Below are 17,729 nucleotides of genomic sequence, written 5' to 3'. Positions count from 1 at the left end.
GGTCCCTTCCAGTCCTAGAATCTATGAATCTATGAATTCCCAGGTCAACCATCTGAGAGTCATTAACTACTCTGTCCCAGTTCTTCCAGGCCCTGTTCCAGGGCCCACACTCTTCAGGCCTCCTACCTAGAGTTCCAAGACCTGCTTCTCTCTCATGGGTCTTCTCTTGTAGTCCCAAGTCATGCCTCCCACAAGAGGAGCCTCTGCAGCGTTACACTCCCCCAGGCCTCTTTGCCTGTGAATCCTACTCATGCTCAGGGAACCTCCCTCCAGGACCAACCCTTTGTTCTGGGGCTCCTCCCACAGCCCTCCATTCAGGTCTTCAGCTGGAGGGCTCTCTGCAGTGTTACACTCCCAAGGCCTCCTTGCCTTTGAATCCTCATGCTCCTTGGGACTTCTCTCCAGAGTCAACCCCTTGCCTCTGGGGCCTGCCTACAGTGACCACACACTGGTTCTTCCCCTCAGTCCTCAGGGCCACTGTGCACGAGCCTTTCTGCAGCTTGGCAGGGCTCCCCAGCTTAGACAGTCCTCCCAACAGTTTTCCTTCCTCAGCACTTCTTAGTGTATGCACAACATGCCTCCGGTGGCACGTGACCAGGATTCATCACCAAATTTGGTCCGCTGGTTGAATCATTAGCTTCCCCAGCGTGGGCCGGGTACTCACAGAGAGTGCGATGTGAATGCTGATCCATGCCCTGCTTCTAAGCACTCATCTCCAGCAGCTCACAGTTACTGCTCTCCTGCTGGTTTCCTGCAGCTCTTTTCCTTGGGCAACTCAACTGCTCCATCCATCTCTTCTCTGCTCCCAGGCAGCTCTTACCTGCCCCTCCTGACTATTTCAGGCTCCTCTCAGGCAGCTCTCACCTGCTCCTTTCTGTCCTCCTTCAGGCACCTCCTCCTTTCAGGTGGCCTCTTTTAAGCTTAACTGGGGGTCAACTGACCAGTCACAGATACACTGGCCTCTTCCCTCTTAAACAGCCAGTGTCGCCCTGTGACAGCCCAGCCACGAACAGAGATAATATTACTTCTCTGCTCCTATTTGATATTCCCTTGTTTATACATCCAAGGATTGTGTTAGTCTGTCAAGCCACAGAGTTGCACTGGGAGCTCATGTTGGGTAAGGAATCAGCTGAACAAAGACAACTTCAATCATTGGAGGGGATGCTTAGGCTACATCTACACTGCACACCCCTGGCGGCAGCTTGTAGGGTATGTGTAGCGACACAGCAGAGAGAAAATCAGGCTGCAAACACACTGTGGTGGGTAGCTACATATGTCAGTGAAAGCCTATGATGAGGGAAGGGAGTGGGGAAAGGTTTCAGCAGCAATGGAGTGTGAAAACATTCAGCAGCTCTCATCTGCTCATCACTTTCCCTACAGTGGGGAGCAGGAGGAGCCTTTCCCTGCTGCCAGAGTTTTTCATGTGGTGGGGGGAGGGCTCCAGCAGTGGGGAGCTGGTGGAGTTGTTCCCTGCAGTGGGGAAAGGCTCCAAGCAGCAGGGAGCTGCCAGAGCCTTTCCCCACTGTCTTCCCCTTCCCAGAGCCCTTTCCCACTGCAAGGCTGGCATGGAAAGTCAACGTTACCATTGGTCTGGGGAGGGAAGGGAGGATAGCGGTGGCCACAGATCTGTGCCAGTACACTGTGCAACAGGAGTGGAGGAGGTATGGCTGCTATTCCAAGCCATAGGCTGAAGTGGCACCTGCACCTGGCTTTTTGCAAGTGGAGTGAATTTCTCCCATTTTGAACACTCAGTGAACCTTTCCCTCTGCCATCAACTAAAACCACCTACCAGCAGAAACAAGTTGGCCAAATATTACTCTGGGGGCACTCACATAACTCCCATTGAAAATAATGGGAGAACCCATTCACTTGTGAGGGCAGAATTTGTCCCTGATGAACATACGGTTTTGTACAAGTACTTTAGCAAATTTACTTGAGGTGACTCAGCTAGACACAGTGTGAAAATTCATCCGGCACACCTTAGCACTGAAAAACAATAAGCTAAGTTACCATAACATTTCTAAGATGGTAGCTTTCCATTCCTTGCTTCCCAATACTTCAATAAATGCTCATTTCTCTGTTCCCAAAATGTCACTTGAGGATCTGAGGACCTGCCAGGTTTGGAACCTGAATGTGAAATTCACTTTAGCTTGTAACTTTTTCTCTTTCATTAGAAAAACCTGATGACAGATTTAATGGTGAAAGGCTGATAACATTGACAGCTGAACCTCTGCCAATCTGATATGGAAGCATATGTTTATCAGAATGCCACACAATATTCTGGTTGAATGTTAATTCAGCTTTGGTCTGCTTCTTAGGACAGGCCATTGCTGACCTCAGAATGTATCATTATCAAGGTTGTATATTATATTGAAGAATTATTATGAAGAGTTAGGCAAGAGACCACTACACATAATAGTATTTCAAGATGAAAGAGAAATAATTAATTCTCTTACTGACCAATCCCTGATACTTCATGAATGATTTTTTTTTCCTGGGGAAATTTATAATGAACATTTAAAAAAAGCCAACAGAACAAATCTCCTGATTCTGTTCTCACAATGGTATAAACAGGAGTAGCTCTCTTGAAGTCAATGGAGTTACACATTGTACTTAAAGTGGTCTGAAAAAAGCACGTGTGGGGGGATGTCTATCATCCCCAAATCTGCCAGCCCCCCTGACCAGCAATTAATTTTGCGCCTCAACTCCCCATATCTGTTTTGCTCCTCCCTCCTCAGCTAAACAGTAAATATTCATGGATTCATAGATTCCAAGGCCAGAAGGGACCATTGTGATTGTCTAGTCTGACCTCCTCTATAACACAGTCCACAGAACTTCCTACAAATACTTCCAAGAACACATCTTTTAGAAAAACATCCAATCTCAATTTAAAAATGGTCAGTGATGGAGAATCCACCTGGCCCCTGGGTAAATTGCTCCAGTATACTACATAATTAATTTAAGGAGTCATTTGACTCAAGTAAACTAAAAGTAAAAAAGTGGTTTATGGATAAAGTACACCAACAATTGTAGTTCTAGTGCTCACATTTGAAATTGTGTAACTAACTTTTGGATTGCGTTTCCTGTGAAAGGTGGGTAATGATCTACATAATTTAAAAGTGAACTGAAATGCTTCTTTAAAAAAAATGCTAGATATTCTAAATACAGAATGTGTCCACTAAAAAAATATAAACTAATGCATTTTACAAGGAAACTATACATCTTTTTAACTGAAGATATGAGTTCAGGGTTCCATGTCTCTCCTGCAGCAGCTGATGACGTCAATGACCTTAGTGTCAAGAGCTACTAGTACAGGGGTCGGCAACTTCTGGCACGCGGCTCGCCAGGGTAAGCACCCTGGCGGGCCGGGCCAGTTTGTTTATCTGCCGCGTCCGCAGGTTCAGCCAATCGCGGCTCCCACTGGCCACGGTTCGCCGCTCCAGGCCAATGGGGGCGTCGGGAAGCGGCGCGGGCCGAGGGATATGCTGGCTGCGGCTTCCCGCCGCCCCCATTGGCCTGGAGCAGCGAACCGTGGCCAGTGGGAGCCGCGATCGGCCGAGCCCGCGGACGTGGCAGGTAAACAAACTGGCCCGGCCTGCCAGGGTGCTTACCCTGGCGAGCCGTATGCCAGAGATTGCCGACCCCTGTACTAGTACATTCGCTTCACTGTTTACACTGCTATAGATGTTAATTATGTCATCAGCTTTAGCATTGACATCACAGATTCTGGAAGTCAGGTCTTGGCAGATAAATAAACCAGCCAAAAATAAACAAAGTAATATTTTTATCTCTTGGGCACCACCAATGAGCTCCCTGCCCCAGAAAATGTACAGTTTAGGTGCCACACAAGACTTAGCAGGTGAAAGAAATAGAGCAATAGGTTGGGATGGATTGGGAGGATGACACAGCAATAAAACAGAGTTTAGCGGAACAGCAGAAGTCTTAGTTAGGCAAGTGGTGAGCTAAGACTTCCACTTTTTTGCTCAACTCTGTTTTATTGTTACCTCCCACTCCCAGCCCATTTGTCTGTTTTGTTCTTCTGTGCATGCTCACATTCCAACTGACATAGGGTTGCCAACTTTCTGCTTACACAAAATAGAACACTCTTGCCCCGCCCCCTGCTCACTCCATCCCCCCTTCCTCTGTTGCTCACTCTCCCCACCCTCACTCACTCGCTCATTTTCACTGGGCTGGTTCAGGGGGTTAGGGTGTGGGAGGGGGTGAGGACTCCGGGGTCGGGCCAGAAATGAGGAGTTCAGGGTGCGGGAGGAGGCTCCTGGCTGAGGCAGTGGGTTGGAATGCAAGAGGGGGTGAAGGCTCTGGCTGGGGGTGTGGGCTTTGGGGTGGAGCCAGGGATGAGGAGACTGGGGTACAGGAGGGGGTTCCGGGGTGGAGCCGAGGGGTTCAGAGTATGGGAGGGGGCTCTGGGCTGAGGCAGGGGGTTGGGGTGTGGCTGTGGGTTCTGGGGTGGGGCCAGAAATGAGGGGTTCAGGGTGCAGGAGAGGGCTCCAGGCTGGGACTGAAGGGTTCAGAGGGCGGGAAGGGGATCAGGGCTGGGGCAGAGGGTTAGGGCGGAGGGGGACTGAGGGCTCCGGCTGGGGATGCGTGGTTTGGGGTGCAGGTGCTCTGGGCTGGGGATGAGGGGTTCAGAGGGTGGGAGGGGGATCAGGGCTGGGGCAGGAGGTTGTGGCATGGGGGGGTGAGGGCTCCGGCTGGGGGTGCAGGTTCTGGGGTGGGGCTGGGGATGAGGGGTTTGGGGTGCAGGAGGGGGCTCCGGCCTGGGATCAAGGGGTTTGGATGGCAGGAGGGGGATCAGGGCTGGGACAGGTGGATGGGGTATGGGAGGGGTTCAGGGGTGAAAGGTCTGGGCGGCGCTTACCTCAAGCAGCTCCCGGAAGCAACCACATGTCCCCCCTCCATCTCCTACGCATAGGCGTGGCCAGGCAGCTCTGTGCGCTGCCCCGTCCGCAGGCGCCGCCCCTGCAGCTCCCATTGGCCGTGGTTCCCAGCCAATGGGAGCTGCAAAGCTGGTGCTTGGGACGGGGGCAGCGTGCGGAGCCCCCTGGCTGCCCCTACATGTAGGAGCCGGAGGGAGGACATGCCGCTGCTTCCAGGAGTTGCGCGGAATCAAGGCAGGCAGAGAGCCTGCCTTATCCCTGCTGTGCCGCCAACTGGACTTTTAATGGCCTGGTCGGTGGTGCTGACCCTAGCCGCCAGGGTCCCTTTTCGACTGAGAGTTCTGGTTGAAAACCGGACACCTGGTAACCCTAGACTGACACCTAGAATGTAAGTTCTCTGGAGCTGGGACTGTCTTCTTTGCCCTTACGATTCCCGGCAAATCCTAGGTGCTACCATAATGATACCCGGAGAAGCCTTAGCACTATGCTAAACAAAATACTTCCTAGTCTGTAAGCCAGCTAGTGCTGGGACAGCTCCCAGTAAGGAGTGCCACCCCGTATGTGCAACAGCAGTGAATGCTCCTTAAGGTAGAAAGGGGAGGTTTCAAAACACTCAGTCTGGAATCTGACACATTCTTTTCTTTACCCAATGTATCAATTTCACCTTTCCACTTTCACACATCTCCAGCCTCCAGTGCATCCAGACAGTGCTGTGAGAGGCTCCAACACATTGCCAAACAGCATGTCGCCAGTGCAAACACAGGAAAGTGCATTGCTAGCTCATGGGCAGGAAGTATTGGCCAGTGCATAGCTATATATGTGTGAGCTAAGTAAGAGTTTGTCTACCTGGGGAAATTTACTGGCATAATTATACCAGTATAATTATAGCCCTCTAGTTATACCACTATAACTCCCCATGTGAACATTTATTCTGGCATAATTATTCCAATACTTTTCCCCATGTAGACTAGACCTAAATCCAGGAAAATCTCCAAATACACCATATTGTGAGAAGCACTTTCTGGTATTATATTATGTGATTTTTAATCTGAGAGCATCTCTTACTCAATTGTATACACAATTCCTTGGCTTTTCATTGACGCTACTAAAGTACTTCCTTTCAGCTTTACATTTCCAATTGATCAACACTTGTTTTCTACAGCCAATGAGAAAATTATTTAAAAAAACCTAAAAAAACCCTGTTCACCTACATGGCATGAAATTCCCAGAACAATTAAAAAGCCAACACACATTTCACTAGCAGAATATTTAATAGCAACTCATTCAATTTCAGAAAGTGCCCAATGAGGAAGAATCAACTGGAACAACGAAGAGATTAGGAAATGGGGGAGTGCAAGAATCATGTCAGGCCACAGCATGCACAGGGAAAAGGAGTGCAGGCTGGCTCAGTATTATATCAGTAACAACATAAAAAAAAGATTAAATAAAGAACAAGGGGAAAAACAAAGTCAGGTCTACTGGGAAAAAGCTTCAAAGAGCACAAAGATATAAATGAGGTGCCAAGCAACAACAATCATGTTAATGAACCTAAAACTGTATTTAATCAAATGCACAAATTAGGAACTCAGACATGAGCAAGGCTCATGTCAGGGAAGAAAGAATGTTCTTGCCTATACTCCAAATCTCTTCTCTCTCGGGCCTCCTACAAAACTTTCTTGTGGGCCCTGAATTCAAGCAAAGTTACTACTAATGTAAGAACTACTTCTAAAGGTCTATATTTCCTGGTTTTCATTCTTGTTGGAATTCTACTGGAGCACTCCACGTATTCCTCGTCTTTCAGGACATGGTGCAATGCCAGCTTTTTGCCCAGGTGTCTGAAGAGGTTGGGGTCTGTGATAAATGAAAGAGGAGGGAGGCAGCTCCCTTTTATGGACACCCAGCCAGCTAGTTAGCTATAAAATCTCTCTTAGTAGTTGTTCTCTACTTGCTTTTCCTGTAAAGGGTTAAAAAGTCTCCCTGCATAGGTAGAAGGAAGGGAGTGGGCCCCTGACCAAAAGAGCCAATGGGAAGGCTAGAATTTTTTAAAACTGGGAAAAAAAGCTTCCCCTTTGCCTGTCTGTTGTTCTCAGGGAGAAGCAGAGACAGGGCTGCAGCTATACTGTAAGAGCTTGGGCCAGGTATGAAAAATCATCAAAGCATACCTAGAAACTACTCATTTGAAACCCCAGATATGTAAGTAGATCAGGAAATGTCTAGGAAGAAGCGGTTAGGTTTATCTCTGTTTATTTCTTTATGGCTTGTGGACTCCTCTGTGCTAACCCCAAATGCTTTTGTTTTGCCTGTAACCTTTAAGCTGGACATCAAGAAGGTTATTCTTGATGCTTAATTCTTGTAAGTAAGAGAGGGTCCCATATGAGGAAAGATTAAAGAGGCTAGGACTCTTCAGTTTGGAAAAGAGAAGACTAAGGGGGGACATGATAGAGGTATATAAAATCATGAGTGATGTTGAGAAAGTGGATAAGGAAAAGTTATTTACTTATTCCCATAATACAAGAACTAGGGGTCACCAAAAGAAATTAATAGGCAGCAGGTTTAAAACAAATAAAAGGAAGTTCTTCTTCACGCAGCGCACAGTCAACTTGTGGAACTCCTTACCTGAGGAGGTTGTGAAGGCTAGGACTATAACAATGTTTAAAAGGGGACTGGATAAATTCATGGTGGCTAAGTCCATAAATGGCTATTAGCCAGGATGGGTAAGAATGGTGTCCCTAGCCTCTGTTCGTCAGAGGATGGAGATGGATGGCAGGAGAGAGATCACTTGATCATTGCCTGTTAGGTTCACTCCCTCTGGGGCACCTGGCATTGGCCACTGTCGGTAGACAGATACTGGGCTAGATGGACCTTTGGTCTGACCCAGTACGGCCTTTCTTATGTTCTTATGTTATGTTATGTTCTTAAGTGGGTTTTTTTTAAATCTAGCAATAGCCTGAGTTTCCAAATGTATTTTCTTTCTTTTTGTTTTTAATAAAATTTACCTTTTTTAAGAACAGAATTGGATTTTGTGTCCTAAGAGGTTTGTGCACATGTTGCTTAATTAGCTGGTGGCAACAGCTGATTTCCTTTGTTTTCTTTCTCAGCTCTTCCCCGTGTGTGTGTATGTGTGTGAAAGGGCTTGAGGGTACCCCACAGGAAGGAATTCCCAAGTGCGCCTTCCTGGGTTCTTGAAGGGGTTTTTATACATGGGTGGTGGCAGCATCTACCCATCCAAGGTCAGAGAGAAGCTGTAACCTTGGGAGTTTAATACAAGTCTGGAGTGGCCAGTATTAATTTTTAGAATCCTTGCGGGTCCCCACCTTCTACACTCGAAGTGCCAGAGTGGGGAATCAGCCTTGACAGGATCTGACTGTGGTCATTGTTTACGGGGTAGAGGTTTGGTGGAGAAAGTCCTGCTTGTTGATTTCTCTTAGGAGTGGAGTTTTATTCAAGTTTCCCTGGGGGCTTGCTGCTGCTTTTGTTTTTTGTTGTATTGTTATTTTAAATCATGCAAAAGACGTCCAGTGTAGTAGATGGGTCTATTTTATACATCGATATAAATCTTAATTAATAGTATAGTCAGAGTGAGGTGTTTAGCAAAGACATCTAGGTCAGGTGTCACTCTGCCACAGGAACCCCTACAGGCTCTTAGTCTTAGCTTCGTCAGCATTATAGAGTTACCTTTTTGTTAACATCTCGGTCTGTACTGCCATGTCTTTTACATACAGGAAGTAATAGTGCAGATGTTAAGGTGTTAAGTGATCTTGAGAAAGCAAAACATGCGTTTTTTTCTCCAGTTGCTGGTTATTGTCCTCCATACTGCAAGTACTGAAATTGTCCACGAAGGGCTCTCCTATCCTTCATAATTTGTTTCAGCCACTGTTACTTAAAGCGTGATTCTATTTGAAAAGTGACTGTATAAACATGGCACTATATGGTTGCCACTTATTTCTATATTAAGTCCACTAAGTTTACAAGCATAAAAAGGTTTGTTTGTTTTTTATTGTCAGCCCTGAAAATTCAACGTGGCATCTAAAAATCAACCTGGATTCTTTCCTACTTATACATCATTCTACAGGCCAACCTATGCCCAGAGAGGCATCTGTGCAATACTATGGCTTTTCATGCATTTGCACAGGTATAAATGATTGGCCCTGAAATTGGAATTTAGCAAACAATTCTTTTGATGGTGCATAATGAAAACAAACAAACAAAGAAAACTCAGCTCTCTTCCAGAGCTGTGTTTGCTCTGCAGTGATACCAGGAATAAAAAGCAATACAAATGTATTCTGGTCACTGATGTAAGCAGATCTGACTTTGAGTATGTACAGGGCATAGATCTGCTGTGTAAGAAGGTGCCATATTCTACGTGGTCACTTTTCAGAGCACAGCTGCACTTTACCTTTTATTTGGCATTAAATAAACAGAAGAAAGGGGTTGTTGTGTTTCCTATGCAGGCTCAGTTACTATAGTCTCTAACAGATATATTTTTGGTACTCTCTGAATAGGTATAGAAAATAAGGCTGTGCCTAACTCCTAGTGACTTTCAATGGGAGTTAGGTGCTTTTGTAAATCCTACCAGGCATCTACCTGCATCTTTAGGCACCTAAATACCTTTGTAAATCTGGCCCTAGATGTTATTATGGGAATTGTCATGAGTAGTCAGTTACTTACATAGGGGCCTGATTGAAAGTCCACTGAAATCAAAGGGAATCTTTCTATTGATTTCCATGGACTTTGGATTGGATGTGTAATACTCAGGGTTTGTCTACATGAACACTTAGTTTGCAGCAAACTGGGGTATAAATATACCCTGCACTAGCTTGCATGCACTAAGTGTTCATGTAGACTCTGCTGCCGCGCACTACAAGTTCCCTAGTGCACTCAACGGGGCTTGGACTGTGGGGCTGTTTAATTGTGGTGTAGACATTCCAGCTAGGGCTGCAGCCCGAGCTCTGGGACCCTCTCACCTCACAGGGTCCTAGAGCCCAGATTCCAGCCCGAGCCCAGGAGTCTACACTGCAATTAAACGGCCTTGCAGCCCAAGTCCTGCGAGCCCGTCAGCTGGCACAGGCTAGCCGCGGCTGTCTAACTGCAGTGCAGACATACCCTTAGTGAGCAATAGCAGGGACCACGGGGACACTTACTGTGCAGGACATTAATGCAGGGTCGATTTACACCCCAGCTTGCCACAAACGAAGTGTTCGTTTCAACAAGCCCTCCAAAATGTAGATGGACTTCTTGCATTTCAGTGGTCTGTATGGACCCTCATGATATGGCGAGAAACTACACGGATCTATTCCTAAACATATATACTGAGCTTTGGCTTTGTCAGGATTAATCTGGTAGTATAGTTTTGCCTTGCATTTAAACTAAATCATAAAATACTCACTGATGGATCCTTTGCTGACTGAAAGGGGCAGTATAGCAGTCATTCTCCTCCAGGTCTGGCAGTGTCTCCTTGTCCAGTCTCATAGGCTTTCTAGGTAACCATCCTCGAAACCTGCTGATTTGTCTCTCGATCCTGCAGTACACAAAAGGTAAAATCAAATGAGACAGAGAACAAGCAGTGCCTGCCTATCCGTTACATTAAAATCAGCCAAAGAGAGATTTTACTTACAACTCCCCCCCCCCCACACACACACACACAAATAAGGAGACTTCAGAATTAACGGTTACTAAGAAGCCAGATATGACATTTTTGAGCCAAAGTGTCCTCAGATTATGAATAACCAGAATTTGGTAGAGCAGCGTCTTCTTATTTGTGTCAGCAGAACTTATGGTACATGACGCTGTAAATCGTGACAAAGCTCAATAAACTCTTGGCAACTCTCTAAAGTTTTATTTCCTGGGCTTTTCAGAAAGCTTAATTTCTATGTGGGAATTAACTGACACACTACACTCAGGACAAGTAAACATTAGGATTGCAGAGACCAGGACAGAAAGCTTTGGCAACAGAACCCCAGGAAAATAAAAAACTTTCATTGCTATTTACCACAGACTCATATATCACACAGGGGGCTATCAAAACAAACCATTTCATTAATTTGTTTCAACTGCAACATCTTGAGGTACTGCACACTTTATCAAATCTCACTACTCAAAGCACATGGTTTGAGAGCTGACAGCAAAGCCAGTTCTCGCATTTAATAATCTCACTTCAGCAGGTGAAAACAAACAGAGGCCAAGCAGATAAAGAAGGCCGGGTTTATCTGCAATGCACTCGTTAAAAGATACACACAGTCACCAAGGGAAGGGGAAGATTTACAGATGATTGGGGGGTAACATTTTAAATCAAAACCAACTCCAAACAAAAATGCTACAGAGAAAACACCGATAAGAAATTTGCTTTGCAAAACATGTTTTGCTTTCTCAAGATCACTTAACACCTTAACATCTGCACTATTACTTCCTGTGTGTAAAAGACATGGGCCCCAATCCTGCAAAGACTTACTCACATGCTTAGCTTTAAGCATGTGAATAATCCTATTTATGGAACTATTTGTATACTTAAAGTTAAATACTGGGTAAGTCTTTGCTAGACGGGCAGAGGGACTGATCCAACACCACCTGAAGTCAATGGGAGTGCTTCCATTTGTTTCAGTGACTGTTGGGTGAAGCCCATAGTTTGGAAATTTAACTGCCTCTTCTCCTCCCATCAAAAATCAGCTAAACAGCTCCACAACCCAAACAAATGTTATTGAGATTTCTCTGTCGTCATCTCTGGTCAAAAGGGTTCGAGATATTCCTACTGAAGTAGTTGAGAGTGTGGGAAAATTACTCCAAATTACTCCAAAATCCCATTCAAAATAGAAAAAATAGCAACTTTCATCCTCTGCTCCTCAATTCTGGAACTGGAGTCACTTTTGTGTCTTCTCTAAAGGTAGGTAAGTACTCACAAACACTGGATGAAATTTTTAAACACATTTACTCTGCCTGTGTTTGTGGGTCTTGTGTGTTCTCTTTCTGTGAGCATTCTAGTGAACGAGTTTACCATTAGGACTGCTTGCCAAAACAGGAAATTTTAAGTGAACGTAGCAGAACAGACACAGAAAATACATTTTAAATTCTTAATCGTACATGTTTGCACTGAAAGTTTGATTCTACAATGGATCTGGAAGGTGTAATTTCCAGCTGGAGCAGACACACCTACATTAGCTCTGACAGAGCTAGCCCACTAAAAATAAAGGTGTAGCTGCAGCAACCCAGCCACATACCTTTGGTCTTAGATAGGATTGTACTTCAGGTGACAAGCCCATACCGCCCCTTGCACTTCCATGGCTACGCTTCTATTTTTAGTGTGCTAGCTTGAGCTGACATGGGTATGTCAGCTCAAGCTGGAATTTATACCTTCCAGCTCCAGTGTGTAGGCATACCCTAAGAACTACACTCATCCAATTAGGATACAGTAACACTATATGGAGATATACCTATCTCATAGAACTGGAAGGGACCCCAAAAGGTCATTGAGTCCAGCCCCCTGCCTTCACTAGCAGGACAAAGTACTGATTTTTGCCCCAGATCCCTAAGTGGCCCCCTCAAGGATCAAACTGACAACCCTGGGTTTAGCAGGCCAATGCTCAAACCACTGAGCTATCCCTCCCTCCACAATACCATGTGACCAGCTCAAATGGTGAATCTCAAATACTCAAAGCAATACTTGCAGTGACTAGTTCATGAACAAAACACAGGCAGTGCTAAATTTGTAAGGAAGGACATGCCAAGTTGGGTGGGCAGAGACTGGCGGCTGCTGGCCAGGCGCCAAGCTCTGAAGGCAGCACCACTGCCAGCAGCAGTGCAGAAGTAAGGGTGGCATGATATGATATTGCCACCCTTACTTCTGCACTGCTGCTGGCAGCGGCACTGCCTTCAGAGCTGGGTGGCCGGAAAGCGGCAGCTGCTGGCTAGGAGCCCAGAGGTGCTGGGGCTATGAACTGCCAAGCCTAGAGTTGGCGGGGGTCAGACTCAGCAAGCCCCAGCACAAATTAAGCACTGAACACTGGCTGAAATATGTTCATCTAAAATAATCTTGAACAAACAAATCAATATGGGGAAATTGAGATCTGTTTAGACACAATTTTCAAAATGGGAAAAAGGGATAAATTAAATATTTGAATTGAGTTTGAAAATAACTTCCCCAGCTTTAGCACCCACCAAGTTGAAGCAGACTAATTTATCATTATTAATTGGTCTTCTAAATTAATAGGGTTTGCTTGCGGGGCTAGCACTTTTATTCCAAGCCATCCTCACGCTTACTTAGGGTGACCAGCATTTTTACTTGCTGACCCGAAGTATCTGAGTCTTAACCAGGAGTCTGTCAGGGATTTTTCGGGGATGTGTTATTTTTCTGTAACCCCACCTCCACAGTGGGGGTACGTTGACACCACACTGTCAAGGACTAGGCTCAGAGCTGCAGGAGCCATATCTACTGTGGCAGCACAGAGCCTCCACACAGAAGGCCTTGTACTTCATGCACATTGTTTGCAAGGTCAGAGGGGTATCCCAAGACGATAGTGGGGAATTTTTCCTTCACAGGATTTAATCTTCTTTGACCTGCAGCTTTTCCTGCAGAGGGAAACCGGACCAATTTTACTACATTTTGTGTTAGTTTAATGACAATGGGGGGTGGGAAGAGGAGGACAACACAAATGTCTTCAAACATCCAGTTTCATGCTTATAAATTGAGTAAAATCATCTGGATTTTCAAGACTATTAGAAAGCTCATTAATCTGCAATCCTCTCCCCATTCATCTTGTAAGACAATGTGCACATTTGAGATATGTCTGCTGTACGTTTATCTCAGCACACACAGGGCTAACTTAAGAACAATAAATTATTCATGTTGACTTCACACTGAGCACGTTTGGAATTTGATTGGTTTGTCATTCACAAAGTTCCGATTCCTTGGCATGCTCAGCGGACTCATTCCTTCCCTGCTGACACAGCGCTCTCAAGGGGATGCGTGCTCCAACATGTCTAGAATATATTGCCACCCTCTCTCCTCTGACAATCAAAAGGATCAGACTCTTAGAAGATGCCTTCATGCTGCTTTAGCATGGCCACCAGCCACTGATGCAGGATTTTACTTCACGCTGCTCTCTCTCTCGCTCAAAAAAGCAGGGAGAAGCAAAGTGTTGACACTAACAAACACTGTCCTTCATTCAACACTCAGACAAGAAGAGTTAAAATGTGTTGTGTTTCATTTCTTCTCTGAGGCTAATCTATGGCTCATTAGCATTACCCATATCAACCGGGTAGCTCTCACTACATGCCATATGGAACAGTAGGTGATACTGAAAAGTATACAACATAGTAATAATCCTTTCCCAAAATGGGATATCGAGGATCTGGAAAGATTCTGAGGGCATGGCTATACTAGAGTTAGAAGGTATAAAATCCTGCTTAAGCAAACATACCCACACTAGCTCTGAGCAAGTGTGCTAAAAATAGAAGTGTAGCTGTGGCAGCATGAGTAGCGGAAGGGGCCAGCCATCCTGAGTATGATTCCGTTCAAGACCATAGGTACATATTCGACGCGGATGGACTATCTTGCTGCTCATGTCACTGAAGCTACACTTCTGGTTTTAGTGCAGCTAGGGCAGGTATATCTACTTACGCTGGAATTTACACTTTCCAGCTCTAGTCTAGACATACCGTGAAACAGTGGAAAACAGCAAATTTAAAATGATACATACAATTAAACCAGTTTTTAGAGGTAGAGAGGTAAGATATGCAATGGATACACTCCAGCTGAGACTAGCTGCTAGCATGAGCAGAGAAAGCTTCTTTTTGACATATCTGTCATTGGCAGGGAAATGGACTGGATGACCTAATACAGCAGAACTTTGCACATTTCTAATTTCTAGGCTTCTTCACCAGGAATCACTGTTCACTATGGCTTGAGCTTCCGATGTGGGAACATGCAAGAGTTGAAGTCTACTTGGGCCCTGATTCATCAAGGACTTAAGCAAGTCATTAACTTTAAGTATGTGCTTAAGTGCTTTGCTGAATTGAGCCCTAAGTGGATAGCATTTGGAAAAAAGAGAAGCACACGCAGCTGCCTACACAGAAAGAATTCATTCTGGCTGGTTATGTGTGGATTACTGTGCCTTTTAGAGCAATATAAACCATAATGAAAAAAAGGCGGGGAAAATCACATAACAAAAATTTACTGACGTCCCTCTCCTGAGCTCCTTTCTCAAAAACATTGCAGGACTTACAGGTGACCATCTAAAAACGCAGCGACTTAGTTCAGCTAGCATTTCAAAGTTCAGATTCTTTCCCAAATTTATCCCAACCTCGCCTGTGACTCTCTATTTCCGGTCCTCACAAAACTCCCTCTTGGTCAAAACAGATACCTATTACCCCAACCTCCTGGAAGAGGAAAATGGGCTGTCTGGTCTCCTCCCCACCAAAGGAATGATCTTTGGGTAAGGAATATGGAGGATGACAGGAGGTGTGCACATCTATGTTGGGATCCCCTCACTGGGGTCCTGTCACAATGTGAGCTGTGCAGGTAAGGGCTTAAGCAATCAAGCTGTGGCCTGTACCTGAGTCATGTGACCAAGGATCACATGACAGCAGCTTGAAGGTGGGACCTCCTATAAGATGTTCATACAGTGAGGGAGACCTGCAGGGAGTACAGGAAGTTTCTCCTGATACAGAGCAAGGATGGTGGCAGGTTAAGGGAGCTTGCCAGGATTCAGACACAGCTCCTAGAAGGAAGGCTGTGAGATACCCTACACCAAGGGCAGAAGGACTGAAACCCCTTGGAGGGCTGTAGAGAACCCTATAGGTAAGGGATAAATGATTGCTAGGGCAGCACCTAAAAGGAGGGCTGTGGAGAACCCTGCACCGAGGATGTAAGTGATGCAGCTGCTGGAAGGAGGGCTGTAGAGAATTCCGCTGACTAGGAGAGGAATGGTTTAAATCTAGCAGAGCCACAGATACTTTATGTTTCTTTGGGCTTGTCAAAAAAATTCAAACAAAACACTTTCTCATTGGGTTTTGCGAGTTTTGTCAAAATCAAAATTTTCTGTAGGCAGACTGATTTTGGCAAAATGTTCCATTAAGAAAATCAAAATGTTGCATTTTGGGTCGACATTAATCTCAGTGTTTCTCTGAGCTGCCACAGTGCTTCATGGAAGTTGTAGTTCCAGATCCTTCATGCCCTCGTTCTCCCCTATAGGGCTATATTTCTCATGATGGACTGCAGTTTCTCCATGTGGCTGGCCACCATGGTGTGCCACATGGGACTCCCATGATGTTAATGATGTCAACAAACTCAATAAAAAAGAAGATTCAGAGTTTCCAAATCAAAATTTTTGGAACTTTTTGTTCCAAGAAATATCAACACTTAAATTTCAATTCTGAATGAAAACAAATGGACAAAAATATTGGAATTTCTTGTGGTACAGAGTTCAATTTTTTAAAATCAGCTCTAAAGTTTATTTCGTGTTATGGTAATAAAACAGACAATAAGAGGGAGAACATTATTTAAAATGCCTGGGCGCATCTGTGTTTGTCTGAGGGGGAAACTAAGGGCAGGGTGACTGTTGTGCCATGCTGCAGGGTAGCCTGCACTAGACTGCACCCTGAAACACGTCCTTTATCAAAATTGCCCAAACTTCAAAAAAGCTTTGGGTTTAGCTCAAGAAATGGACAAACGTTCAAGTAATTTCTCATTTTAACTGAACCTGTCCCCATTGCCTCATACTGGAGTTGTATATTAGCATTCTACAGAACTGGAAATAAATCTGAACACCTTGACATTTGTGCTTGTTTTTCTCCAGGATTTTTTGTTTGGTTGGTATTTTTGTCTCAAGGAACTATTTATAGGGCTGAAATAATATGAGCTCTAGATTTAGCCAGGTATTTTCGTCATCCAGGAACTTAAACACTATAAAAAGACCAGATCACTCATTATACTGGGCTCAAATGGCACGCTGACTCATTAAGCAAGCAAATGAAAACACAAAATTGAATATGAATACATACATACATACACACACACACACGAACCTATGCATGCTCCTTCCATGTGTGCCATTATTATGGTTAAACCAACCATGTGCCTTTAATTACAATCCAAATCAATTTAGTGCCACTCAGTTGTGAAGATTGGGGTGGCAGGAGAGAGACTCAGTAGTGACTCCATTCAAGCACTGCACCAGTTGTGGAGCAGGAATGTTTTTATATTCAGTGCAAGTGGTCATGAAACACTAACTCTTTCTGTCTGGCCAAAAACAATATGTTGCTTCAGGTATGCAATATCTGCCCACTTTCTACAGTGTAGGTGTCAGGGAATGAAGACTTTTATAGCACTTTGTGGCTGAATTTATCCTAGGCTGATATAACTCCACTAATACCTTCATACTTGACATTGCTTTAGAAAAATTTAAATTAAATTAATGGAGATATCCTATCTCCTAGAACTGGAAGGGACCTTGAAAGGTCATTGAGTCCAGCCCCCTGCCTTCACTAGCAGGACCAAGTACTAATTTTGCCCCAAATCCCTAAGTGGCCCCCTCAAGGATTGAACTCACAACCCTGGGTTTAGCAGGCCAATGCTCAAACCATTGAGCTATCCCTCCCCCTTTTTGTTGACCTTCTGAGATTCTAAAGTTACCAACCTACAGCACTTATTTGGGAAATGGGGAAGTAATGTTGTGGAAAGAATCACCCACGCAGTGATTTTAGTTCAAAGACTCATGCCTGAGGCCAGTTTATTGACATACAAACCAGTGCACTGGGGTGTAGTCCGGAGACCAACACACCGAGCACCACACGCAGGCGGACTTTTATTTCGTCAAACCGCAAGCAAAGTACAGACAATAC

At 45.0% G+C, this 17,729-nt stretch overlaps 1 protein-coding gene across 1 annotated transcript in view; it reads right to left on the bottom strand.

The window, feature by feature from the left end:
- The window catches only part of ANO4 (anoctamin 4), a 189,506-nt gene that overhangs the window by 86,358 nt on the left and 85,419 nt on the right, over positions 1–17,729 (bottom strand). Inside the window, exon 8 of the mRNA XM_065408353.1 lies at positions 10,285–10,416. Within this exon, the coding sequence (XP_065264425.1) occupies positions 10,285–10,416 (132 nt within the window). The remainder of the gene's footprint in view (positions 1–10,284; positions 10,417–17,729) is intronic.

The sequence above is a fragment of the Emys orbicularis genome, chromosome 1, assembly GCF_028017835.1.
Source record: "Emys orbicularis isolate rEmyOrb1 chromosome 1, rEmyOrb1.hap1, whole genome shotgun sequence".
In the NCBI taxonomy this organism is placed as follows: domain Eukaryota; kingdom Metazoa; phylum Chordata; order Testudines; family Emydidae; genus Emys; species Emys orbicularis.
The sequence above is the reverse complement of the archived record's forward strand: the minus strand, read 5'-3'. Positions and strand labels throughout refer to the sequence as shown.